The sequence below is a fragment of the Tuber melanosporum genome (genome assembly GCF_000151645.1).
Source record: "Tuber melanosporum whole genome shotgun sequence assembly, scaffold_164, strain Mel28".
Lineage (NCBI taxonomy): Eukaryota > Fungi > Ascomycota > Pezizomycetes > Pezizales > Tuberaceae > Tuber > Tuber melanosporum.
The window spans coordinates 55,412-81,593 of record NW_003298824.1 but is presented as its reverse complement, the minus strand read 5'-3'; the positions used below and the strand labels follow the sequence as shown (position 1 = coordinate 81,593).

Genomic DNA, 26,182 nt, shown 5'->3' with positions numbered 1-26,182 from the left:
CCGCCTCTAAAGTACCGGCCGGTGCCGGGAACGAGATATTGTGGATGTGGATACCCAACTGCAGAACCTAAAGATGAAATGTGCTTGTAGTGTTCGTGCCGCATGGCTCGAGCCAGTTCTCTGCATCACAACTTGTTTCAGCGGTCGCATCATTTGTGCTTTGACCAGGCGTTCAAACCAGAAGCCGAATTCAAGCAAAGCAAATATGCACGAGGGTGATCCACCCTATTGACGCCAAACTTTGCTCACAATCTTCCAGCCACCGTTCTCCGGGTACTGTATCCTTTACTAATACTATTTTGTCACGTTATGTAATCCCTCACTCCGTGGCGCAAGAGTTAGGCTGGATCCTACCGGAATAATTGAGAGCCTCGTTATGATGATTGGATTGCCTCCCCCAGTAAAGCCTGTTGTATTTCCCTTTTTCGCTCGCCTCAACTGAGGGCCGAAATAGTCTTTTACTGTAGCTGTGCTTTCTCCTTCAACCCAAAGGGGGGAATTCTGGGCGTCCTTGCGTCATTCCCAATTATTCCGGTCCTTACATTAGGCATGGGTAACCCAGGAGCGGCTAAGGCTGATACCATCATGATACGAAACAACTTCAACAAGTTACCGGTGTACCGGGTATGACATTCTACTCGTACTGTACGTCTCATTAGCACATGTCCCATTTGTCCTGTCTCTCGCCAAGACGTGTGAGACGCCATGACGGTTGTGGGTTAAGCTCACCCGCGGGGTATGCACTGAGGGTGATTCGAAAGTACTCGTAACATGCCAGATGTCCAGTAACCGGTCTTGCGGGGCGCAGGTTGCATAAGTCCAGGTACACATACGGTGGGAATGCGGGGTCGATAATGTCAGGCTATCCCTTTACCTCGGCTGTCAGAAAAGGCCCTCCCGGGTTCTGTGGGATCGGGATAAATTGTGTTGGATCATGTGATGGAAATAACTGACGGGTAAGTATCATGCTCGGGATGAATTGTTTCGGCGAGAGTAGGAAGGTGGAGGGAGAAAATGTCCGGGCTCTAGCGTCCCATGCAGTCATCGGAAATCACTCTCAAGTGGGAAATATGTAGTAAAGGCTTAAGTTATAGACGGCTACCCCCCACGGTAGCGTTTAGTGAGTGGTCATGGGCCATGGGCGGTGGATACCGTGTCTACGCTGTCCTATGTACGACATTGGGGAGCATGTGTCTGTCCGAGGTCATCCGTCCAGTTGTTGCAATGAAGTATGACCATACTTCATTGCACGACTGATAGAAACGAGGGAGAAGTGGACAAGGAGAGGGGTGGGTTCAAATATTCAATCACTGCCCGGGAGGAGAACCCCTGGACTGTATACCCGTGGAATGAAAGGCTAACCATGGCCAAACCACGTGACTTTGCTCACGAGTTGTTCGTCTTCGTCAACCCGTAACGTGCGCAGAGTTCTTGGGCCTCCCTATCACAAACCCCAGACAAGTCTTCTGGAATTTCCTAAAAATTTCAAGGGCAATGAGCGGGGGGGCTAGTATCGGCCTCGCGCCGGTCTTTATTACGCTCGGCAGGGTTTTTGCACCCTCCTCGGGAAACTCATATTGGTCACACTCGGTCACTCGGTACTCGCTTCTCTCTGCTTGTTGGAAATTGAGGACGACAGACAGGATAAAACCGGTTGTCGTTGCACCAGTAATGACTGAAAGGTGGGTTTTACGCAGCAGACTGAGTTGGCTCTAATGGTAATGAGGGAACCTTGTATTGTATGTGTGTGAAGAGTAGAGAACAAGGAGTGAGGAGAGTTTCATACAAGAGGTGTGGAGTGGAGTTCGTTGTCGACTTGAGGGTTGAGAAGGTTGAGAAGAAAAGAAAAGAAAAGAAATAGGAAAGAAATAAGGTGAAAACTTTTCACTGCTTACGCGTCCTCATCTGAGAGGTACGCACACCACTGTAGCCTCCAGTCTGAGCTACGGGTACTTAACTGCCATTTTCAACACTGCTTGTAGGTTGTTTGAGTTGTCGAATCCACCCGCGTGTGTCTGGGAATTTAATGATGGACATATATACCCTCTCTATCCCTTCGACTTCTATCTCGCTTATCGTAAATGCGTAAGCTGTCTTTCTTGGGCTAACGGAAAAGAAAGGCGTCACCTCCGATACAGTGGTATGGCGTAAGCTTTTTCTAACTACCCGAATCCGGCGGCGCGCGCCTTTGGGGGCTACGACACGGCGGTTGGAGAGAACTGGGAGAGTAAAGTAGTGTCAGCTCCCCTACCCCGTGTCAATCATAAACGCCGTTACAAGTAAAGCCTCTCATGTTGGGAGAAGTTCCAAAGCAAGAGGTAAGTATTTATAAGTCCCGTAGTTACGAAAACTCTTGTTGTCTGTTGGGCACTTGGTGATTTCGCTAGGCTCTGCTGAACAGAACCACAAGGGGAGAGGAAGCAAGGTATAGAGATAGGCCGATGGATAGGAGAGTGACGCATGGGTCATAGAGTGTCACTCGAAGTGGGGTTTTAGTAAGAGCGGATACTCGGTTTTCAGCGTTTCCAGCAGGCCGTGAGTCCCTACTAGACGCGCCTAGCCTCTGGTGTCTTTCTTATAATCTCTTTCTTCTATATTTCCTTTAATCCCCCCCGCTTTCATTCCTTTATATAACACACCCACTCACCGGGGAGTTACCCCCCCTTTCTCTTTCTTTCTTCGCTTTTACATTCGTTCCAATTCTAGATTTCCCCGGTATTAGTATATGTGCAGACAACCCCCTCACCAGGGGCATCGGAATTCTTACCTTTCACATCTTATCGGACACCTTCCCACTGCAGAGCCGAGTAATAGACCATGCCTAATCTCCACACCCAGTCGGAGACCGTAGCCGAGACTAAGTTGCTCACCATGAAACGTTACCATCGCAGCGACTCTAGAAAGTGGTATTGGCAGATACAGCCCTGGAATTCGAGTTGTGTCTAATTTCCACTCTATCCAGCATGTTACGAGATTCGGGGGTGGGAATAGCACAAGTCCGGAAGACGGTTTTATCGGTTAGTTAAAAAGGAAAAGGAGAAAGGGAAGGGGAAAAACGACCACCCCGATTCGAGGAAACAAACAGTGCCAGCAAATCCGCCCACAAGCCGGGAAAGCATCGAACATGTATGATAGGAATGCAAACTTAGTCCACAACGCGCACATCCCTACATAACACCAAGCAGTTGGAAGACCCTGATTATGCTATGGGAAATCCACTTTCTAATGCAAAAAATACTCTGCTAGAGTGGTAGCAGCGGGACAGCGGAACAAGTAGAAACGTGATGGCGAGGTTGAAGATATTAATACTTGGCATGAAAAATATTATGATATCATAGAAGAAAGGATTCTGTGTGGCAGGTATGATACTCCAACTCACGACCAAGTCCCTCGCCGAAAAAGAAAAAAAAAAGGACCCGAAGCAAACATCTGATTTGGGACATGATAGAAGATCTGAGATATCCTAATGACTGTTCTGTGTTTACTATTTATTAAGTAATTTTTCCACTTCAAGCTACATAACTTTCCATCACAATATCATACTAATTACCTTTCGCTGTCAGAATTATAATATAGTAGCTCGACGCAAATTCGGATATGCGGAAATAATTATTCCCAAACGGAAATTTATCACAATAACCAGTCGGAGCACTTCATTTTACCCGCCCAATCACGGACTACTGAGAGGTTTTTTGTTTATGAGATACCGTAATAACATTATTATGCCCCTCTTGTGATTTAGGAAGGATGTTGCAATGATATCAGTTCTACCGCTTCCGTCGTCCTGGACCAACACAACCATCCCTCCCCCAACCTAGGAGCAAATATCTCATTTTGGCAGCCGCGTACCAATCTGGTCTTATCTATTCGGCTAAAGATTTAAGCCCAGTTGAGAAAAGGTCTGATATGAAATTGTGCCAGGAAAATTTAATTGGCTGTTACTTTAGAATCATAATAGTTTTGAGAGCAGAAACCCGGAATACCGCGTGTTTATAATTCAATAAAACCAAAAAAACTTTCTTACTGGCAATGCGGGGGGGAGGGGGTCAGAGAAGTTGATATCTTAATTCCTCTTTCAAGTTCCGATTTAGAAGGCAGACAATTTGGCAATAAATTAGGTACTATCACAATAACAGTTACTTGATAGGTGAGCAATATTCAGGACCAGCCAGTGCACTGCCGGTCAACAATACAAGACTGTAACATGGCTGAAATTCATCTGCCGGTGCTCCACAATCACAAAGAAAAATCAGTCGCGACCGGAATTGGAAGTAAATTTTTCTTTTCTCCATTTTATCGCATATAACTCATAAGTCTTCTAGGCCTGAGTTAGTTGGTGACTTAAAAAAATGGCATACAAAAATTTAATGTGATAGAAAAAATAAATATCTGATTTTTTTATTGTCCTTAACATATCTTGCCATCGGTATGATAGATAAGATAAGAGCAGATTGGTATGATACACGCCTGCCAGAATGGGGAGATTTTCTCCTAGGGTTGACCACCCCCATCTCACTCACAGCTCCAACCCCATAACCTCCAACCTAAATGCATCCCACCGGGAATAATGCCCCGCAAACCCGCCATCAAAGTCCATCTTTGCCTTCACTACCTCTCTCTCTAAATCTTCGACTACAACACTCAACGTGCCCTCCTGTCCCCACAGGGGCCCTGCAAGCACCTCCCCCATGGGGCCAAACACTACAGACCCACCATTACATAGAACCGCTTCTGCCGGTGTCTCCCCCTCCTCCTCCTCGCTGCACGCCGCGCTAGCCATATCGTCCGCGAACGGTGGAAGCGTGTGGTTCGTCACAAATTGGTTGCACCCGAGCACATAGCATCGCCCTTCTAGGGCTATGTGCCTCATTGTTGAGATACAGGATTCGCGGGCGTCGGCGGTGGGCGCGAGGTATATACTGGTGTTTTGTGTGTAGAGGGTTGCGCGTAAGAGGGGCATGCTGGTGTAGTAATTATTAGGCACATGTGGGGGAGGAAGAGGGGGAGGGGAGGGGGCAATACTAATTCTCCCAGCAAATCGCCGCACCAAGAGTAACCTTCTGACCGGCAATCTCGGTTTTAATAGCTTTCAAGGTTTTTGGAGATCCAATGCCCCAAACTACTCTTTCCGTCCCGGTCTGATTTCCCCTCTCGTCTGATCAGCGCTGTGCCAACCCTACCCAGGCGCTCACCAGTAAGAGGCAGAAACTGACCGGCATAACCTTCCTTCTCTTCCCCACAACCCCACTCCTCGGACACACGAACACAACCGAGCAAAACAGCGTAGCACCAACTTTCTCCACCACGCCAACCACCAAAAATACCCCCGTATCCTTCGCGACGTGTTCCAAGAACCCGCGCGTGCCGTCTCCGGGCGTATCGTACACGCCTAGTCCGTCCGGGTGGGTATCACCCAGGTCGACGGCTTGTGTCCAGTACTCGTGATACTGAATTCTACCCGTATTTGTCCGGGAGCCTACTCTCGCTCCAAAGGTGCTGGTGCGCGGGTACCCCCCCAGGAAGGCTTCCGGGAAGAGGATGAGGTTTGTGCCCGCGCTGGCAGCGGTTGTGGTTATTTCCTTGAGCCTCGAGAGGCTTTCCGCTAGGGTGTTAGAGGTGGCAAATTGGGCTACTGTTAGCATCAGACTGGGCATCGTGAACTATGGGCGAGTTCTGTGATGTGTAGAGTGTGTTGGTGAGGATTGGGTTGGAGTTAGAGCATCGCGGCTTATGAAGTGGTGGATTGGGGTTATACATGGCCGCCTTGCATGCGTGCGGCTCAAAGGTGGGGGCCTTGGTCGAGGATCGGAGCAAGGGTCCTCCGGCAGGTTGCACAAGGCAGCACAACGGGTGAGAAGCTTGAAGGTGTCCGGCACAAGCTGTACGATTCCGTCTTTATCATACATCTGACCAATCAGAGCCCAAAACCGCTCACATGATTAATCGAGGCTACGATTGGTTGATTTTGAAGCCTAAAAACCCCCAAGATAATAATACGGTACTACAATACGGGTACTCCCGGTATGATACAATCGTGGATCATCAGGTATAGCATAACACGAAAAATCTATTTCAAGCTACTCCGTGGTAATCTCCGTGACCAACTTTCCAACATGCTCTCCCTTCAACAATTTGACCATCCCTTCGGGTAACTCTTCGAACTTTGCCCTCCAAACGGTCTTTAGGGGGCGAACCTTGCCCTGCCTTACCCATTGGAACATCTGTTCCCGCGCTTCTGGGAATCTATCCTCAAACTCCGTGACGACAAAGCCCTCCACTCGAGCTTTCATGAGTATCTAGACATCATCATCACTGTTAGCAGTCGCCCGCCCCAGAGTGCAAAAAAAAAAAAAAGAAAAAAAAAAGGGAGAAACAGACAATATTCGTCCAAGCCTTGGCGCTAAGAACCATCTCCTCCCCACAAGAATCATAGCGGAAGATGGCCCCACAAGCAACGACCCTCCCGTTCCTCGCGATCCTGCGCAAGCTCAACTCCAGCGCCTCGCCACCCGTGTTGTCAAAGTAGATGTCGACATACTCCGGCGTCGCCTCCTCGAACTCCTGACGGAAGTTGGGGCTCTTATAATTCAGCGCGATATCGGCGCCGCACTCCTCCCTGATGACGTTGCACTGCTCCTCGCTGCCGGCGATCCCGACGACCCGCTTGACGCCGAGGACGTTCTTCGCGATCTGCACTACGATGGAACCGATCGCTGCGGCGGCGGCAGAAACCACGATGGTCTTGTCGGAGAAGGAGGAGGCGGCGCCGACGCTCAGCAGGCCGAAGTACGCCGTTAGCGCAGTGCCACCCATGGCCATGAAGTCCGCGGGGTTGGTCTTCGGCGGGATCTTCACCAGTTGCCAGTCGCTGGGCGAGTCCGTGTCGACGAGGACGTACTCGCTCCAGCCGAAGGCCCCGCGGACTAGGTCGCCCTTTCTGTGCTCCGGGTGGGAACTCTCGATCACTTCGCCGATCGCCGTCGCGCTCATCACGTCACCCTCCCTCACGGGATAGGTGTATAATCTGTCCGGGCTCGTGTCGCTGATCCAGGTGCGCTGCGCAGGGTCGTTCGAGAACCAGAGTATCTTCAGGAGGATCTTGTTGGCGGATTTGTCCGGCGCCGTGGAGGGGTAGATTGGCCTCTCGATCAGCTTGAAGGCACCCGAGATTGGGTGGGTTCTTTGGGGGTATTGATGGAGGATCCATTGGCGGGTTACGGTTGGGGTTGTGTTATTTGTCTCGGCGGGTTTATCGAATACTACCATGTTGGGCGGGGTTGGTTTTCGCGCTTTGGTATCGCCGGGGGGATCTGTATCAATTCACTGCGTAGGAGCTTCTGGATTGTGGTATTATATATATTCCTGATATTTGACGGTGATGGTTTCTGACTTAGCCGTATGATATGTTATGACGTGATGATTTGCGCGGGAGTAGGGAATGTCAATTTGGTCATTGTGAAGTAGTGCCTCAAGGGGGGGGGTTTACCGCAATGGATAAACTATTCTCCGGTGATCCCTGTTCACCATAACTATAGTCTAACTTATCGTTTTCTCCGTTGCTAGAGGGAAAGAGGTGAAAGGACGGCTTGATCCCCTCGTGGGGGGGCCTTATGGCCTTCACTACCACATTGTGTTAGACATATCCTCCCCTTTTTCCGTTACTGGCTGTGACCCTCAAATCACCGGGCATTACAGTGAAACCACTGTTCTTACTAGCATTCGTGATGCTGTCGTGGTTATATATTCATTTCAGAATAAACCCCCTAGTGTCGGTGATGATCGGTACATCTCAGACGGTAAGAGCTGCAAAGTTAGGTAGGGTAATAGCCTTCGTCGTGACATCTACATCAATCTTTCGGGTGAAGCCCCTTTTCCGTGGGTGCAGCGTCCTAGGTGGTTAAAGGATTAAATGGTTGCTCTTACTTGTACCGTATTATGATACTGTACCGATATCTTGTTGGCTGATCGTTCTTACATAATATAATCGCTAGACACCCGAAACATCCCCACGGACTCCATACGCCAGCAAATATCGCAAAGGACAGCCCACTTAAAAGGAGAGGAGGGAAGGGAAGGGAAAGATAGGAAAGGAAAAAGATGAATAAAGAAATCTCATGGTGCTAGGAAACAACGCACTCGATGTACATCTATACGCTAGCCAACTGATCACAGAACGCTCTGGGGAAAACAGATGGAAAGGAAATGGGTTGGAATCAACCCATATCGGTATCAACAATAGCCCGCTTTACTCATCGATCATATCGTCCCTACCCGCCGCAACCCCTGCGCAAATCCTGAGAGCGGCAAACCTCTCCTCGACTCCCCTCCTCCAGCTCTCCACTCTTCCACCCGGAGCAGCCGCGCCCCCACGTTCTCCAACCCCGGTGTGACTTCGACTATAGCCCCCTTTCTCAACCTTCCTTGCCCTTCTCCCGCTTCCCACTATCCCATCAAGAACCTCGACCCTCCTCTCCCTCTCGCTAACACTCCCCTTCACACTCTCCGGCAAACTTCTATAAACTGGTTCACTCCTCCTCCCACTCCCACTTCCCAGGGTCAACCCACGGGCCAACTGCTCCGCCAGCAAATCCCCCTCCTTCGCCTCCTGTCCCTTCTCATCAACAGCGTCGATATACCGTTGCGCTGCATCGATACTGTCGAAGCGCTTGGGAACCGTGGTTGTGGAGGTCAGGTCTATTGTGAGGAGGGATTTGTGGACGTTGATGGGGTGGCGGTACATGTATTGGATGGAGGAAGGGAGGGGCTCGTTGCTTTCCTCTAGGTTAGCTTGAGGAGGAAGGATCCGGCGGGGGGTTACCTGAGGAGATGAACGCCGCGGTGCGGGCCTGAGGGGACTGCGTAGACTGCGGGTGTTGAGGTAGGGTTTGGACGGCGGACGCGGAATTTGTTTTCGTAAGGTCTTGGAGCCATCGTTTTATTGTTTGGCGCGGCGAGGTGACTTGGTGTGCAAGAAAGAGGAAGAAGGGGTGGAGTTTTGAGGAAGGGGGAAACGTGGAATAACCTACATACTGGGTGGATGGGTGGGTGGGTGGGATGGATCGATCGTGTGGGTTGATGTTTGGGTCGGCGTGTGACGTGGAACAGCGGGGCATCCTAGTTGCCAAGACCGGATTAACGTTGGACCGGATCTGAGTCGTCATAGAAAGTCACTCGTCGCAAGACTATTGTGGCATGGGGTTCCAACGGCGAGTTTGTGTAGGATACCCGAATATGATAGCTCGAAGAACAACACAACGCGCTATAACACCATGAGTAACCCACACCTATTTTCGTACATTTGTGGTTTACGAGATGATAACTAGAGCTTGTTACGAACGCCTTGGCAAGTGACCGTAGGATTGGGGGTGGGGTTTGGGAAAGGTAACGTGGGGAGGAAAATCGAGTCTCCATTGCTTTTATTTACCTGTTACTAGGAATATTCCTAGCACCACCTCTTACTTGGGTCTCCTGTTCTTGAGTCAACCCGCGCTCGGTCTGCTTCGGATTTGAACGGGTAATAGGCCCGTGAAATTTAACAACTACCATGGATGATGTCCTCCAGGTGTGATTCCAGGAGGTCGTTGGTTGGAATTGATACCGAGAGAGGGCAGAGATGATGATAGCAATTGACCTGGATCTATTTCCGGAAAAAAGTCACAGACTTAATGCGTGAAAGCTTTTATTTGAGTCGATTCGAACCTCTCGCTGTCCATAAAAAGTATAGCCGAAAAGAAAGAGGGGGGAGAAAAAGAGGAGCCCCTTGCTATTCCGGGGTAGGAAGTGGGAGGGTGACTTGAGCTAGGAAGTGCAAGGGTGGTTGTGTCAAAGTATGGTTAATGGCAGGGGAAGAATTCTTGGGGGGTAACCTATATATGGGGGAGTGGTAGAGTGAGCGGGATAGTAAGATATTTTAGAATTGTGAGGTACTTGTAGGAAGGGTGGGAAAGAGTTATAAACTTCGTTCTCTTCTTGCCTTCCCTAACTAGACTGACGGTAAAGGCTGGAGTATATATAAAACATAATAAAAGCACCCTGATCGATCCTTCCGTATATCATCTCATCTACATTTGTATCGCCTTGCATGTTTTCTGTTTTTATACACACTCCCGTGGCAGCAAAGGAAAGGCAGTTTTGGGTAACTTTCTCCGTAGCTCATCGTGACTATAGAGCAACGAAACCTCCTAGAATATTCATGTAGCTTCAACGATCGACCACGACTCGCTATCGCTGTACCAACCTTTCCCATTGGATGCGATGGATTTGGGCATATCATTGGCAACCTGCGAAAACACCACCCATAGGACAACACAATCTTCCGCACCACTTGAATCTACACCGCACTTCAAAGATAAACCACTTTATCCAACTAAAAGAGTTCATAAAAGAAGCACTAGCTAGCATCGCAGGTGGGAAATTTAATACAGAGCGAGACGACGAGAAAGCACTCATAGAGCAAGTCATATGCTTTAGCACAAAATCATTATATCCACCCGGAAATACGTGCCTATACCCACGACAAATCGCCCGGAGGCTAGAAATATTCCTCAACTATAACGGACAAAAAAGGAGTAAAGATAATTTGTCCGGGGTGATGTACCGGAGAAGGAGCGATAGGCAGTGGGGGATATCGGTGGTTCGGACATCCGGCAGAAAAGGGCTTCTGCGTGCCAATTAGGACAAAGTTCGGTAGGAGTTCGGGATTTCCGAAGAGAGAAATCAAAACTGCCTATGAGCGGAGTGACCTCCTTCGCGCTCTATTCTTGTTTTAAGGGGTAGAACGCTCACTAATATTTCTACCTCCCGGTAACCACACAATCTTCTGTGTTCACTGCTCATCGTTCCATTCTGCACCTGGATTTCGTGTACTGCGCCGCGAGCACCCCGTCTCACCCGGTCGGGTTGAAGCGTATTCTGTTCCACTTCCCGGAGCATTCTGTCCTGTCGTGCGCATTTTCTATTATACAATCCTTCTACTTCATCGGTGCTTAATTTGGCAGAGTACTAGTGTACAGTGCAGCACATGGGCAGGGGGGGGAGCTTCAGTCGGTAGTGATCGCTGCTGGCTAGCTATCAGGCATCGTAGGGGTATGCTACGGACAGCTGGCCGGGGTGTGTCTAGGTCAACCAATCCCGGATAGGGCTCGTCTGGGTGGATTGGGCGTGTGTTGTATTCTTTGTCCCCATGACACCAGCCATCTTTTTAGCCTCTTGGTGATTTCCTTGCTTCATCACGGATCTGGAGATCAGGAGATCTCCAAGTTATGATTTCATTCATTGGTTTGAAACTCACTCCCTACTGGGAAAATTTTACTTCTAGTGGGAGATAAACTTCCTTCCCCCCTGCCGGGAATGAAGATTTTCGCCCACACAGGCCTGACATTGGAGGAAATAGGTCCTATTAAGGAGGAGCTGATCATGTAGTGAAACAATGTTATGCGAACTTGAACGTCTTGCTTCTGCCCATGTGAACTACTCAAAATATTGAAATCCCTCTATCTACAAAAATATACAATTTCCTCCGCTCTGGTCGGTCTGTTTTTTCACGGAGGTAACTTGAGTTCTAGATTGCTCCTCGAGTGGTGCGGTGTGCGAAGCGTGAGTCTCAGAAATGCTTTTAATTTTCTCAGGTGCAACTAGTGGTGTCAGGAGTGTGTGTATATACTGATTTTATGTTTTGTCTGATGGTGGGATGGATGGTGTGTTCTATTGATGAGGGATTGCTACTTATACTAGTATTGATGTCTGCCAAGCCTCCCAACCCTTCATGAGGTCAATCCCGCGTTGCTAGCCCTACTCGTACATTGTCGCTGAAGGGTGTTCGAAGTGCAAGTTATATCATACATCTATCGATATTATCTAGCTATCTACCTATCCACCCATTAAGCATGCGCAGAGAGAAAAAGGATGAGAAGGAAAAAGCAAGAAAGGATGAAGGAAAAATAAGGAAATAAATGCACGCTTGGGCAAAGGAGAAGATATAATCGAGGATGAATACAACAGACAAAAAGGTCAATACGATGATAGGCGCAGGATAGCAATATAGGACTATATCCCATTCCATGTCAAACGCTGTGAAAAGAAATTCGCGAATATTCATCTAATTACACAAGCGAGAATAGGCGGGTTTGAGAGGGGTGTAGATACACTGCCGGAAAGTTGACGTCCACGATCCTAGCGGAAGGGTAGCCTGGAGCTCATGTTGCGGGACTTATTGAGGTGATCAGAGAGACTGAAAGAAGGGCGATGGCAATATTGGTAAGGAGATGTGGCACGCCTTGGATGTGAAACCATGCCGGTGGCAGAAAGGTGGGAGCGGTCAAAGTAATGAGTGCAGAGATGGTATGTACTTAAGATGGAAGATGAGAGGGAAAGGGAAGTGCTAGCTCCTCAGGATCAAATTGGGCTTGTTGGAGCGGGTTTACGGGCTTGTAACAGTTTGGCAACGCCGTCGTATCCATGGTTTGCAATCCACGGGAGTGGTGTTCTCACCACTTGGTCTAGCATGTCGGGGTTGACTCGAGTAACAGCTTCACCACGCCCTCATGCCCATTTGTGGCAGCCCACAAGAGCGGTGTGGCGCCCTCTTGGTCTGGCATGTCGGGGTTGACTTCTTTCCGCCCGAAAAGTAGCTTCACCACTTCCTCATGCCCCATTAATGAAGCAGAAGTGAGCGCCGTTTTTCCCAGCTTGTCTGGTATGCTGGTGTCGACATCTTTTTGTTCTAGCAGTAGCTTCACCATTTCTATATGTCCCCGGTATGCGGCCCATAGTAGTGGTGTCACACCTAGGCAATCCCGTTTGTTGATATCGGAACCACCTATTTCCATCAAAGTTTTGACCAACTCGACCACTCCAAAAAAGGATGCACAGCGGAGTCCAGTGAACAATGAAGTAATTTTGATATTACCTGTATATTCAGGCGCCACGATGGTCTTCAATAGCAATTTTGAGGATATGTGATTACCGTATTGGCCCAAGAGCTCCATGGCAAGCGACTTCACGCTATCTGTCATTTCCCGTCTTGCGTGGGCTCCCCAGTGTAGAGAAGCATATTTAAGAAAGGGTACACCTCCCAAGTCGGTAAGAGGATGAGAAGAGAGGGCCTTGATGCGGTGCGAATTCAAGTAGGTCAAGCACGTTTCCGCGATTATTGAATGGGATGTAAGGAAAAGGTCATTGTGAAAGGTGAGATATTCTTGGAGGGTATGGTGGATCAATCGCACAGTCGAAGCTTCCTTATCCTCCGTGATAAGTCCCTGACAGAAACCCATCAATGCACCTATTGAGGAAACGTTTTCGCTATCGAAATCTGTGGACCCTATCTCCACCGCGAGAGCGTGGCAGAGCTCATCTACCTTTAGCGGCCGTTCTGAATAGCATATCTACATTAGAGTTGCCATCGCAAGCGCTGATTTTGCCTCGTCTTGTGCTTGTATCCGGTCCAAGGTTGCACCATAAGCATCCCCTAGCCCTAACCCTAGCCCCCGCCCATCCGTTGCCGCCCTGAGCCTTCTTCGTCTCTGGCGGACCGTAGTTTCCTGCAGGATTGCCTCGATATTGAGGGAAACTAGGAGGAATCTTTATTCGCGTCGGTCAGCAAATAGCCTGTGGCGGATTTCCGGGCCCCCTCGTCTCTACATACGTTTGCTTCAGGAATACTCTTCATAATATCTTCCCTCAACCCGGTGTTGTGTCCTTTTTGAATCTTGCCTCTAGATATGCAACGATATCGTCTTCCTTAGGCGTTATCGGAGAGCTCGTCGCTCTTCCATCAAGTTGCCTCTCAATTTATCATCCTGATATGAGGTCTCTCGGTCATGAATACCCGCGTGTTTGGTGCCTTCTGTAGAATATGGCACAGGGAATCAATAACCTCGAATCGATGCTCCGGCACACATTCATCAAGAGCGTCAATGCATATAAACGTGGGCTGTGTGGATGAGGCTGTTTGGAACATCTTCACAATGCCCGAAACCTCTAGTCCTCGGCCACCGATAACCATCTTCTGCTCTCGGTATTCCTCCACTATCTCATCCGGGATTTCCTCCAATCTACACACAAGCTGCTTGAGCAAGGAGCCTAGAACATTTATCGGAGACTGTTCCTTCCGCGAAGCAAAGTCAAAGTAGAAGCAGCCGACAGCAATATTTTGTCTCCTGGCCCGGTCGCATAGAGAGTCTATCACTAGCGAACTAACATCGTGACTTGTTAGCGACACTCCTCCTTCGTGCGACATAGACCCTTTCTCTTACGTGATGAAGCTCTTTCCAACTCCCGGATGACCGTAGCAGAACGGGCCGGCCTGGTAAGATTCATCCTGCTCGCTACCGTTGCACCAACCTCTGTACTCTTTGGTTTGAAGCAGCCAGTCTCCTACGTTCTCCATCCGCTGAATTCGGATATCGTGATGTCTTACCCCTGGTTCCAGAGGTGATAGCCAGGCTAGAATCTTTGACTTCTCATCTGTAATGCTAAGGTTAAAGTTATTCAATAGGTTGAAGGAGTGGCTGTTATTACTACAAAGTTGAGAAATAATTGTTTTCCTTTCTGTTCTCCGCTTGAGGTGCTGTATAATGCGAGGTGTTTGCCTACCGGATGGTTGATTATGAAGATATCATACTAGGTGACAAAAAGCGGGGTTAATTGCACAGCCCACCTCCTTGCCTCATCTTGGTGATGGCGCAATCAAGAGATGCGAAATTTGTACGGCCGACCGTCTTAGAACAGAAACATATGATAACACACCTCGCTTGCACCAACGCACCCTAAACAGATGCCATTGCAGTACAGTACAAGCATCACCTTACGCAGCACATTGATAGCCTCGAAGGAATAAGATGTACGTCGAGCCAAGTACTTGTATCTCAATATAACAGAACGCTGTTTATTGCCCCAAAGTTGGCGATATACCGCCCAGGATCAAAATGAGACCTTCGGAACCGTCGCCTCCTCACCAGTTCGGTAGTTGAACTGTCATGTCACGGAAAGTCATTCGTGTCTGGACCATTGTGCGTATCGGGACCAACGGCGAGTATCCATAGCTTAGTTTACAACAAGTCCCATAGGGCAACCAATTCTCATCCCGCCGGACACTACTAGCTCGGCTGGATAGTGAAATCCATGGTTTTTTCCCCATTCGAGGTGGGGGCGGAGCTATGAATATAGGTATGATACCTCCGCGGAGAAGATAAGCACTCAGTTCTAGATCAAAATACGGTAGCCTTGCGGGTCAGTTCATGACAGAAAAATTCTGAAAGAAAGCGCTGCATTGAACGGTTCGTATAGAATGCCAATTCCCATGATCTATATTTCGGTAATTTTTGTAATATACGGGATGCCAGCATATGGATTGTAGCGAACGCCTTGGTGGCCACCAAGTTCGTGGTGAGTTCTCGGAGGCAACATTGGGAAGAAAGCCGGACCAGAGGTGATTCTTTGTTCCTCCTTAACCAGGACTCCTCCCAGCGCCCCCTCGTACCTCGATCTCCTGGGTTTGGGTCAACTCCCGCTAAGTCTATGCGAGGTTCGACCAGAGATCAGCCCCGAAAAAAAAAATTTGGCTCTCCAAACCATTAGACCGTGTGAACCCTCAGCGAGGCGACACCCTCAGCGAGACGCGGTATGGTCTGCGGGGGCACTGAAGGACGGAGGTGATGCATATGGCCAACCCGGGTAAAGTGAGTTAAAGATAGAGCTGCCGGTGTACCGTACAAGGGTGTAAGGGTAAGTGATCTTAAATCACGTGATCTGCTTTCCGATCACTTTTTCCCTCATAGCATGGTGAAGTCCTGATTGGCTGCTCCTAGATAGCCCGTGGCATCAATTGGTTAGATTGGCGGTTTTTAGATCACTTCCACACCCTCGTACAGTACAAACAACGCTGCAATAGCAACGGATATGGAGAAAAGTTGAAAAAGATCATCGAAGCAGTTCCCGTCATTTCCTTTTTTTTCCATCCATCCCAGGAGTGATTATCAATGATTTAACTCGCTAGCGCCGTACGGGAATAGAGCCACTCGGCAGAAGTATTTGTGATACCAACAGTAAAGACAGAATTGTATATAAGACATAACAAATGATCGTATTCCCCCCATGGATATTATCAGTTATATCTCTTTTCCTCCATGCATGTTCCCCATTTCTTTGCCCACTTGGAGGAAAGGCAGGCCCGAAGAGGCTCTTCCGTAAATGACAATAACACGAAAATAGCAGGAACCTGGTTCAACACTACTATAACAACCATGACTAGCCACGACTCGCTGCTTCCCTCCAACCCTAGCATCTTCTGAGCGATGGGTAAGATCACACAATTAGCGAGTACGATATCTTTTCTTTCAATTCCTAATTTTGTTACCCAACTGTAATCTACTTACTTTACTATTGTAATAAATCTATCTTTCCCAATGTTCTCGTGGGTTGATCATTGACACATCCCTTAACCCCGAGGTCTCAGATTACGGGCACTTCTACCGAGTCGGTGTAGTATCATTCGTAGATCCTTTGGCTTCCTGCGCCTACTCTGCCATCACGTCAGCTTGCTATACCATACCTCGAGGCCGGAATTCAACCTAGAAATCATCTCTACTCAGACTCCAGGGGCTCACTTACAGCAGTGGATAACCGGGAATCTAGGGATATAAAATCCACCAGGTATCAGGAGGAGAAACATTGGAGCAAGAGCGGTAAAGTCACAGAAAGTAAGGACTGGAGTAAGTGCAAAGCGTCAGTATTTCCGAAACTATACAACCCCACCCAACATAGTCCCATGTTGATAAAGTCTCAATAACCTCCTAACTAACACTCTATATGAGATTTGTGATAGAAAATTGGGAGATTCCTGATATTGAACCACATTACATCGCTTATAGTAGCTCAGCTGTAACCATCTGATATTAGTCATGCACCTTCCAAAATGATTGGGTATTAAGAGTTGAGTTACACAACAAGCCTCATCTCCCCGCTTTCTTCAGCTGCTCAACAAATTTATAAACTCCCCCAATACTCCTACAAGTTATTTTACCATTTTCAAATTGGCCCTACACTTTTGACAGAATACCATGGCCCAGACTGCACATCTCAAGATTGGCGACGGGAATTCCCACAGCGGCAACATAACTGGTAGCTTCAACCAGAGTGTCTTCAACAAAACAGTCTACATGTCCGACGAGGATGTACAGGTTATGCGTTGGCTCTCTCCGCTGGAGCCAAACAACAGACATGAGGCCGTGCGCGCCGACCGATTTGCCGGTGTCGGGGATTGGCTTTTGGAAACACCCGAGTTTCAGGCGTGGAGAGGTGGTGAGGGTGGGGTCGACAGGGCTGTCTTGTTCTGCAGCGGGAATCCAGGCGTGGGAAAGACGTACCTGAGGTAAATGGTGGGATTCTTTAAGAGAAAACGAAAATTGCTGACGGTCGGAAATCCTAGCTCCCTGGTTATCGACAGCCTGTGCGATCAGGCAGGGAAGGGGAATATCGCCGTTGCAGGATTGTACTGCGACTTCCTAGCTCAGCAAGAGCAGACGGTAGCCAACATGATAGGAGCTATCATGAAACAGCTGGTCGGCAGAGGTGAAATCGCGAAGTATCTCCGCGAGGCATTTCAGAAAGGAAAAGCGGAGCTGGGCGGCCGAAAGCTGCTGCTTCCGGATTTGATGAAAATGCTGAGGACTGCGATCGCTTCGCTACCCCAGCTATTCATCTGTATTGATGCACTAGACGAATTCTTACCGAAGCATCTGGCGGAACTACTGAAGTTGCTGAGCGATATTGTTCGGGAGTCCCGTACGACGCGAATATTCCTCACGGGCAGGCCTCATATCAGGGAGGATATTCAAAGACATTTTAGCAAGGTGGTTGTGATGCCCGTCAGTCCTAATATGGATGACATTAGGAGTTATCTAGAGATGAGACTGGCTGGGGACACCGATCCAGAGGCCATGAGCGATGATCTACGGGCGGATATTATTCGGGTTGTCCTGGAAAAGATATCAGATATGTAAGAGAATTTACTATTCTGACTCCATCATTGATCAATACTTACCCGCAATTTTGCGTAGATTCCTCCTCGTTTCGCTAAACATCGACGCTATTCTCGGAGAGGTGACAATTCGCAAAAGAAGGAAAAAGCTGGAGGCAATGGCGAAGGGCAATGGACTTAGCGATGTCTACACGGCAACTCTCACCCGACTGAAAGCCCAGAAGGGGGACAAATCAAGACTAGGTCTGAAGGTCCTGATGTGGGTGTTATATTCGGAACGGCCATTACAGGCCAAGGAGCTGTGTCATGCCCTGGGAGTGGAAGTGGGATCAACAGATCTGGATGTGGAAAATGTTCCTGCATTACGGACACTCCTAGCCTCGTGTCTAGGTCTCGTCACAGCCGAGGGGTCTTCTTCCACTGTCCGGCTTGTCCACTACACTCTGCAAGAGCATCTCTCAAGTGATCCAACGCTATTCCATGGCCCGCACTCAATAATTTCGGAGGTTTGCTTGACATACCTCAACTTTGAATGTGTTCGGGATATCTCGCCAAAACTTCACTCAGCTCCCGCAACGATGCCGTTTCTAGACTATGCTTCATGTTATTGGGGGGAGCACACAAGAAGGGGAATGACAGAAAATGAGAAAGAACTTGCTTTGAGACTTCTCGAAAGATTTGATGAGCATATATCTGCTCAGCTAATGTTATTGAGGAATAATAGGGCTGGAGGTTTAGGTCCTTGGTTTAACGGGCGGAGAGGACCTATCGGGTTTACAGGTCTCCACGGAGCAGCATTTGTCGGGATCGTGCAGATAGTTGCTGATATATTCAAAATAAAAGAATGGGATGTTAATGCAAGTGATAGTACGGGGAGTACAGCTCTCATATGGGCAGCTGCAAGAGGACATGAAGAGGTGGTAAAGGTGCTATTGAATCAAGAGGGTCTCAATCCCGACAAGCCAGACACCTTGTATGGCCGGACGCCACTCTTATGGGCCGCTGAGAATGGGCATGAGGGAATAGTAAAGATGCTTTTGGAACAAGATATCAACCCCGACAAACCAGACACCGAATATGGCCAGACGCCACTCTCGTGGGCTGCTGAGAATGGGTATGAGGGAATAGTAAAGCTGCTTTTGGAACGAGATGTCAATCCCGACCAGCCAGACACCGAATATGGCCGGACGCCACTCTCGTGGGCCGCTGAGAATGGGCATGAGGGAATAGTAAAGCTGCTTTTGGAACAAGATATCAACCCCGACAAACCAGACACCGAATATGGCCGGACGCCACTCTCGTGGGCTGCTGAGAACGGGTATGAGGGAATAGTAAAGCTGCTTTTGGAACGAAATGTCAATCCCGACCAGCCAGACACCTTCTATGGCCGGACGCCACTCTCGTGGGCCGCTCACTACTAGAATGAAGACGTAGTGAAGCTGCTTTTAGCGCGGAATGACGTCCACACCACTACGCCAGTTAGCGCGAACCAAACACCACTGTCGCTGGCCCGCACTAGCCGATTGGACTGAATCGTAAATATTCTACCTACGCGGGACAGTGTCAATTCTGGCGCACCGGATCGTGCGCCTAGACATCCCCCCCCTCCGCTGGCTATGCGTGGAAGTGCGGCAGATATGCCATCCAGAGGTGTGGTCCTAGCACTGATATCGTAGACATTTTGTCCATGGTTAACATAAACCGTCACCCGCAGGTCCCAATGCGCCGGAACCAGTGTCCGACCCTAACCACTCTCTTTCGGATCCCGCGAATTGTGACCTCCCCTCAACTGAATAGCCCAGCCTGCATCAACCCCCTCCCATACCGCCCCTGATGAAAGTTGACACCCGTCCTAATGACCCTCGGTCGATTCTCGCTTATGCTCGACCAGTAGACCAGTATTTTACCATCGCCTGTTCCGTTTGTCTTTTTGCTCTTCTCACTTACATTCTTCCCTCTTCGTCACCAGAAATATTCCGGCTTCATAAATGACTGCGGAGTGATATTAATAGACTTTGATAGAGATTGCTTTCTTATTTCCGCTTGCCATTTGCTATCTAATTTAGCTGGAGTCCTTTTCTTCCTCTTTTTCCTTTTCTTCCCTTCCTTGGTGTTCCGGCTAGACTTGCTTCATATATTCTTTCTTGCCGTTTTTCATTCCTATTATTTGTATTCGTCTTATATTTTTTCTTTCTGGCGGCGTGTAGTACGGCCCAATACGGGCAATGGGTAGGAATAGACACTAATCGTCAAGTCACTCCTCTTGTATATTCGTAAGTCGCCAGTTCATCTCCCGCTAATCTCTCTTAATACCGCTAAGTGATCGCCATCGGTTTCCTTTACAAACCGACCATGTATCACACTACCACACCACCATGCCCACTACATCCCACCTCCCGCGGTGCCCAAATCCCTCAATAAACCCCTAACCCTAGCTTCCCGAATATGCCTATTTGTTTCATTACCATGCCAGCGAATGGTCATGCTGGTATCAAGGGATCAAGGATGGGTGTGACGCTGTCTAGCCAATTCTGCGTAAGTATGATACAGCGACCACGGAAAATATTCCCCATTCCACAATACCACATGATCCCCAGAGCAAGTATGGTACATCCAGAAAATCCTACGAGCCATCACCCCACCCCGCCTTCACCAGCTCCCACAAGAGAACCCCATACTACCAGAGCAAGTCTCCCTTCGGCAGGATATAGGGGTTTATCCCAGAAAGTACAAAAGTGCAAGAAACCCACACATACCGGTTCCCGTTTCTTTCCACTCCGGAGAACGAGGTTGGTACCAGCGACCCAGGGACGTCAGTGTAAGCCTTTGGTGGGGAGTGTACTGCACACCCCCGTCTAAGAGCACAGAGACGAGGGGAGAAGTGCTCCGGATGTTTGTGATTGACTTTTTGTAATCTTTTATTTGAAAGGATTCCGAGGAGGGTGAATGGTGATGGCTTAGTTATAGCATGGAGACTCTGTATTTCACTTACTACCGCCCTTCACCTCCGCCGGCATCTCGTATATTTTATTGCGATAACTGCGGTGTCTTGCGTCGAACGGAGCAGCGCGGATCAACTTAGCTCTGGGCAAAACCAACCTTGGGATGGGTCCGCTTCGTCAGTGTGGTGGGCGGGACTTGAATTACCATGTTCGCTTCGTCTCTTGAGGTGGTGGGGTGGGAACCCTTGACAATTTCGGGACCGGGTTTTTCAATTGTCAGGGCAGAAGCTATCACAATGGGAGTGAAAGTCGTGGGGATGGGTAACGAGGCGATTTACCATACAGCAAATTTCTACACTGCTAGATAGTCACATACGTATATAACAACCTGGGTCCAGTGTTTCCTTTCTTTACTACTCTTCTGGGCTATCTTGGGTAATCCTGAATCTTAATGATTTCTTCATGCTTGCTCTCCTATAGCCCACCTATTTTCCCTCTCTTCCTTTCCATCCGGTCCCCTCCCCCCTTTTTCTCTTTTTCTCTTTTTCTCTTTTTCTCTCAGACTGGACAAGTAAATAAAATCTCATCTCCTGAGTTCCTCAACCATATTTTGACGGTCATGTAATCCTGGTCATATTGGTGTGAGTACGGATAGGCATATGAACAGGCAGCTGGCATGAGATATATGCATGCGGGAAATTTGTGTGGCATGCCTGAGCATGTGTGAGGGAAGGGAAAACTTGTGTTTAGTTTAGTTTTCTTCACTCTCTACGAGTAACCTTTTCCTTTGTCAATTACATAGTCAATTTACATCTCTACTCTCTCCAACCAGTCGAGCAACTGAGCGATCCGTTTTACCACCATCATATTTCTCAACAACATAATATCCACTGAGTTATATTTTGGTTAAATGATGCACAAGAGTATGGAGGAAGGAGACTAACTGCCACGACCGACCCCATCACATCATGCACCCCGGCCCACGGTCTGTCCGGCCTCTAGGCTGTGAGGCATAGGGCATTCGGGTACGGTGCTTGGAAACGATGGATCACGGACCATAGTGACATGTCTTATGATACCTCCGAAGCCAATGGATCTGACTGTTTGGCGTGCTGGGCCACGCCCCCAACGCGGTCCCGAATACCAGGGGCTGGGTATTCGGGCCACCCGATTAAATATCTGTGACTAGCTGCAAAACTAACAAATATTTTCCAACCCCCTTAAGATCTTCAGGCGCTTCTGCAAGTATACTGTGGCAGATGCTGGTACAGTACTGCACTATCTCGTCCGGAGAAGATGGGTGAAAGGAGAATGACAGGTTCTCGGGATGTGTGGGTGATTGGCTTTTTCCATTATATTGTTTGCTCTTCCATATTTCTCTGAACAGCTGCAGAAGAGGGGGAAGGGTTATGGCGCGGAGACACTTGATTATACTTACCCACTCCTCACCTACTCACCGTTGCTCCCCCGCCACCTATTCCAACCAGTGATACACATAACACTCACGAACCGAATACAACCTGACACCCTAACTCAGTGTCTACACCCTACACAGGAATCCAGTGAACCGTATTCGTACAGTGCCTTGTACTCGTATGGATATTAGGTAGCTTAGCTCAGCTTGGGGATCACTGGGCAAAATTAGTACCAGTAGCTCAGAAAGACACTATGATGGCAGGTTCCCTACAGACACTGGCCTTTTTTTGTGCTCTGGAAGGCACGGCAACTATTCTTTTCAAGCGTGTGCAGCAGATGAATGCGAATGTGTACTGTATTAAATAAAATGGTCTGCTCGAGTGAGCGAACCATCGTTGTTTTCTAGCTCTGTTCGGCCAACATCAAAAAATCATGTTTGGAAAAGACAAAACTACTTAGAACAAAATATATTGTATCCCGGGACCGCGTCCTGCTCACCATGCGAGTCGCCGTTTTTCGATGGCATTCTGGCATGGGGCGAGCGGGGGGGGAGGGGGGGGTGATAGAATGTACATTCACCGCAATCCCCGATAATAAAGAAAACATAAAGTAAAGACCCCCGCCCTCCAGAGCCATGCTGTTATGTCGTGCGAATTTCGTGTTATCGAATCGACCCTAGCACGGATTTCACCACATGTGTCTACCCATGACGGAGCAAAGAAATTTCCAGATTTGCGAAAGAAATCGGTAAAGGTGCAAGGGAAGTGCAACGAGACTACCACGTGCAATGGATATCGTGAAAGCCATTCCGCTCGTCTGTCATGCAAAAAGACTTAATATACGTTGACGATGCTTCCGTCGTGACCATTGAATATTCATCTTACCGCCACCAATGGCTTATTCTTACTTATTTCTCTATTTGACAAAGGGGATAGATGAGGGAAGCACTGCTAGTGGATGGATGTATAAGCGCTTTATGGGCAACTAAATAGCAGGAATACTCCAGGGATTGGGTATTTCTACTTATTTTGTTGTGGGGTTGGAGTTTCATGATACCGTCATTCGTTCATTTCTGTCCAGCATTGCAAGATTAGGACCTGAGCCACTTGTAAGCGAAATCATTGACGATCGAGGCTTTGAGAGCCAATACTTGAGGGGCAGTCCTTATCAATGATATAGCACTTGTTAAGGCTGTATTGAGGGCCTATATGTTAGGAATAGTTTGCGATGCCATTCGGTTTGATCGTGTCAGTGCGGTAATCGAGGGCGAAGGAGTATTCTGGCACGATTGAGCAGGGCTGCGCGCTCTAGAGAATTACAATGAAGGATGGTTGGAAGGTTGAAAAGCGCAAATTGTGCTTTTTTTTACTGCTTGATGGAGTGTGTTACAGTTTTTGAAGGGATAGTTAGTGACATTTCATGATCTAAGTCGGGTGCTCTGAGACTTCCGAGGGCTATACGAAATAATTAGCTTGGATTGAAGAAATCAAGAATTGGGATGACTAGTTGGTTCCGGGAAAGAGGACTGCGGGATTTCTGAGTCATATGACGTTAGAGACTCACCATGGACTCTAGTGAAAGACGGCTTCCAGTTTTACGCCAAATTTTGCTGAAGGCTATAACCTTTTCTGACACTCTTCAGTCTCCATAGCAGAGCGGAAAAGGAAAAGAATATTGCCAGCTAAATCGCTAAAATCTGTCGCCTAGAGCCAAGTAATTTCTAGAATCAAGTAGCTTCTGTGAGCTCGATCCCTGTATGAGCGTGAGTATCTCTCTTGCTCCTTCTGTAATTGGAAGTGGGTTCCATTTGATCAATGTTACGGTCGATGGGATGCACCCTTTCCTCTTCGCCGATGCCTGGTTAGGGGGGGGGTTGGTGTGCTATACATCGGTCAGGGAGGGGTACTCAAGTCCGGAGTCGGGGCAGCTAGCTAACTTTATATATATACCAGGGCATGGGACGAGCAGCTAATCAACGTATGTCAGCGTCAATCAATCGTGTATGAGGTATGAGCGAGCGGGTGGACCTGTGAGGGTAAGCTGGGTTCCGGATTGCTAATCGGGTGACGCGGCCTGCAAAGTACAAGTCCGTGCACTGCTCCCAATTTCTCTAGTAAATCTGGCCGTGTCGGGACAATGTTCACTCATGTTATTTCTCATCGTGAAAAGGTATACTAAGTGCTGTATGCTTATCGATCTATTTGTTCGTACGTCGGCGATAGAGGGGAAAGGAAAAAGATAAGAGAAGAAAGCTATGAAACAAAGAGAAAGTATGGAATTGAATCTGCTCATCGAGAGAGAAAGAAAAGACAACTCAAAATCAAGGATGCATAAGAAGGACAAGAAGAGGCCAATCTGGGAATGTGGAAGATAAAACAAAATAGGATATATCTCCTCGCCCCTTCCTCATCAAACACCGGGAACAAAGACTTACAAATATGCATCCAATTACACAAGTAAATATCCACAAGCTTTAGATATACACTCACAGAGGAGCCAGAGCTCATGTTGTGGGATTGATAGAAGGAGATGAACAAGTGGGGAGGAGGGGAGATCGTGATGTCGGCAAAAAGATGTGGCACCCCAAGGATGTGGGGTATGGCCGGGAAGGAAAGGTAGGAGCGGCCAAAGTGTGCCCAAATGCTAAACGCGCAAGCTAGGGATGTGGGTGAATGGGAGGCATAAACCCCTGGGAATCAAATTGTTCTGGCGGGTGCGGGTTTAGGGACTTGTGACAGATTCGGGATTGCTTCGTATCCCTGGCTTCCAGTCCGTGAGGTTGGTGGTCTGCCCGGTTTGTCTGGCGCGTTAGGGTTGACCCCTTTACACCCGAGTGGAAGTTTTGCATCTCCTCCGTACAATCTTAGAGGTAGCTTACGAGAGTGGTGTTCTGGCCCTGCTGTTTGGCATGTCGGGGATGACTACTCCCGATCGCGTAGCAGCTCCACCACACCCTCATGCCCATTCGCATCAGCCCACAAGTGTGGCGTTTGGCTGTTATTGTCTGCTATGTGGGGGTCGACTTCTTCCCGCTCGAGTAGTATTCTTACGACTCCCTCATGCCCACTTGCGGCAGCCCACAGGAGTGGGGTTCGGTTGTCATTATCTGGGATGTTGGGGTTGACTTCTTCCCGCTCGAGTAGCAGCCTGACCACTCCCTCATAACCTTTTGAGGCAGCGCACAATAGTGGTGTTCCGCCCTCGTTGTCCGGCCTATCGGGTTTGACTTCTTCTCGCTCTAGCAGTAGCCTCACCACTCCCTCGTGCCCCTTTGAGGCAGCCCACGAGAGCGGTGTACCGCCATCTTGGTCCGGCATGTCGGGGTTGACTTCTTTATGCTCAAGTAACAGCTTCACCACTTCCTCATGTCCCTTTGCGGCGGCCCACGAGAGTGGCGTTTGGCCGGTTCTGTCTTGCATGTCGGGACGGGCTTTTCCCTTCTGGAGCAGTAGCCTCACAACTCCACCATGCCCGTTTGAAGCAGCGCACAGGAGCGGTGTTTCGCTGTGGCTGTCTGGCATGTTAGGGTTGACTCCCTGCTCGAGTAGCAGCTTCACCACTCCATCATGCCCCTTTGCTGCAGCCCGCAAGAGTGGGGTTCGGTTGTCGCTGTCGGGATTGTCGGGCTCGACACCTTCCTGTTCGAGTAGAAATTTCACAACTCCTAGATGTCCTTGCATGGCGGCCCATGCCAGCGGGGTCATGCCCAGGTGGTCCCGTTTGTTGATATCCGAACGATTCCTTCTCATCAAAACCGTTACCAACTCGACAATTCCGAAAAATGATGAACAGTGGAGTCCAATAAAATTTGAAGGGCCAATGATATCATCGCTAGACTGGGGAACTG

The 26,182-nt window shown here is 48.7% G+C and overlaps 3 protein-coding genes; 1 reads left to right on the top strand and 2 right to left on the bottom strand.

Moving 5' to 3' along the window:
• Window positions 1–4,368: 4,368 nt before the first annotated feature.
• GSTUM_00003299001 (uncharacterized protein) lies at window positions 4,369–5,717 on the bottom strand. XM_002836872.2 has 3 exons: window positions 5,214–5,717; window positions 5,023–5,138; window positions 4,369–4,961 (listed from the first exon to the last, which is right to left on the bottom strand). Exons 1-3 carry the CDS (start codon window positions 5,652–5,654, stop codon window positions 4,517–4,519), a joined length of 1,002 nt encoding a protein of 333 aa, XP_002836918.1. The 5' UTR covers window positions 5,655–5,717; the 3' UTR covers window positions 4,369–4,516.
• A 648-nt stretch (window positions 5,718–6,365) lies between these two features.
• On the top strand, window positions 6,366–7,463 carry GSTUM_00003297001 (uncharacterized protein). XM_002836871.2 has 1 exon: window positions 6,366–7,463. Exon 1 carries the CDS (start codon window positions 6,620–6,622, stop codon window positions 7,013–7,015), a length of 396 nt encoding a protein of 131 aa, XP_002836917.1. The 5' UTR covers window positions 6,366–6,619; the 3' UTR covers window positions 7,016–7,463.
• A 636-nt stretch (window positions 7,464–8,099) lies between these two features.
• On the bottom strand, window positions 8,100–9,030 carry GSTUM_00003296001 (uncharacterized protein). XM_002836870.2 has 2 exons: window positions 8,819–9,030; window positions 8,100–8,771 (listed from the first exon to the last, which is right to left on the bottom strand). Exons 1-2 carry the CDS (start codon window positions 8,929–8,931, stop codon window positions 8,246–8,248), a joined length of 639 nt encoding a protein of 212 aa, XP_002836916.1. The 5' UTR covers window positions 8,932–9,030; the 3' UTR covers window positions 8,100–8,245.
• Window positions 9,031–26,182: the final 17,152 nt, after the last annotated feature.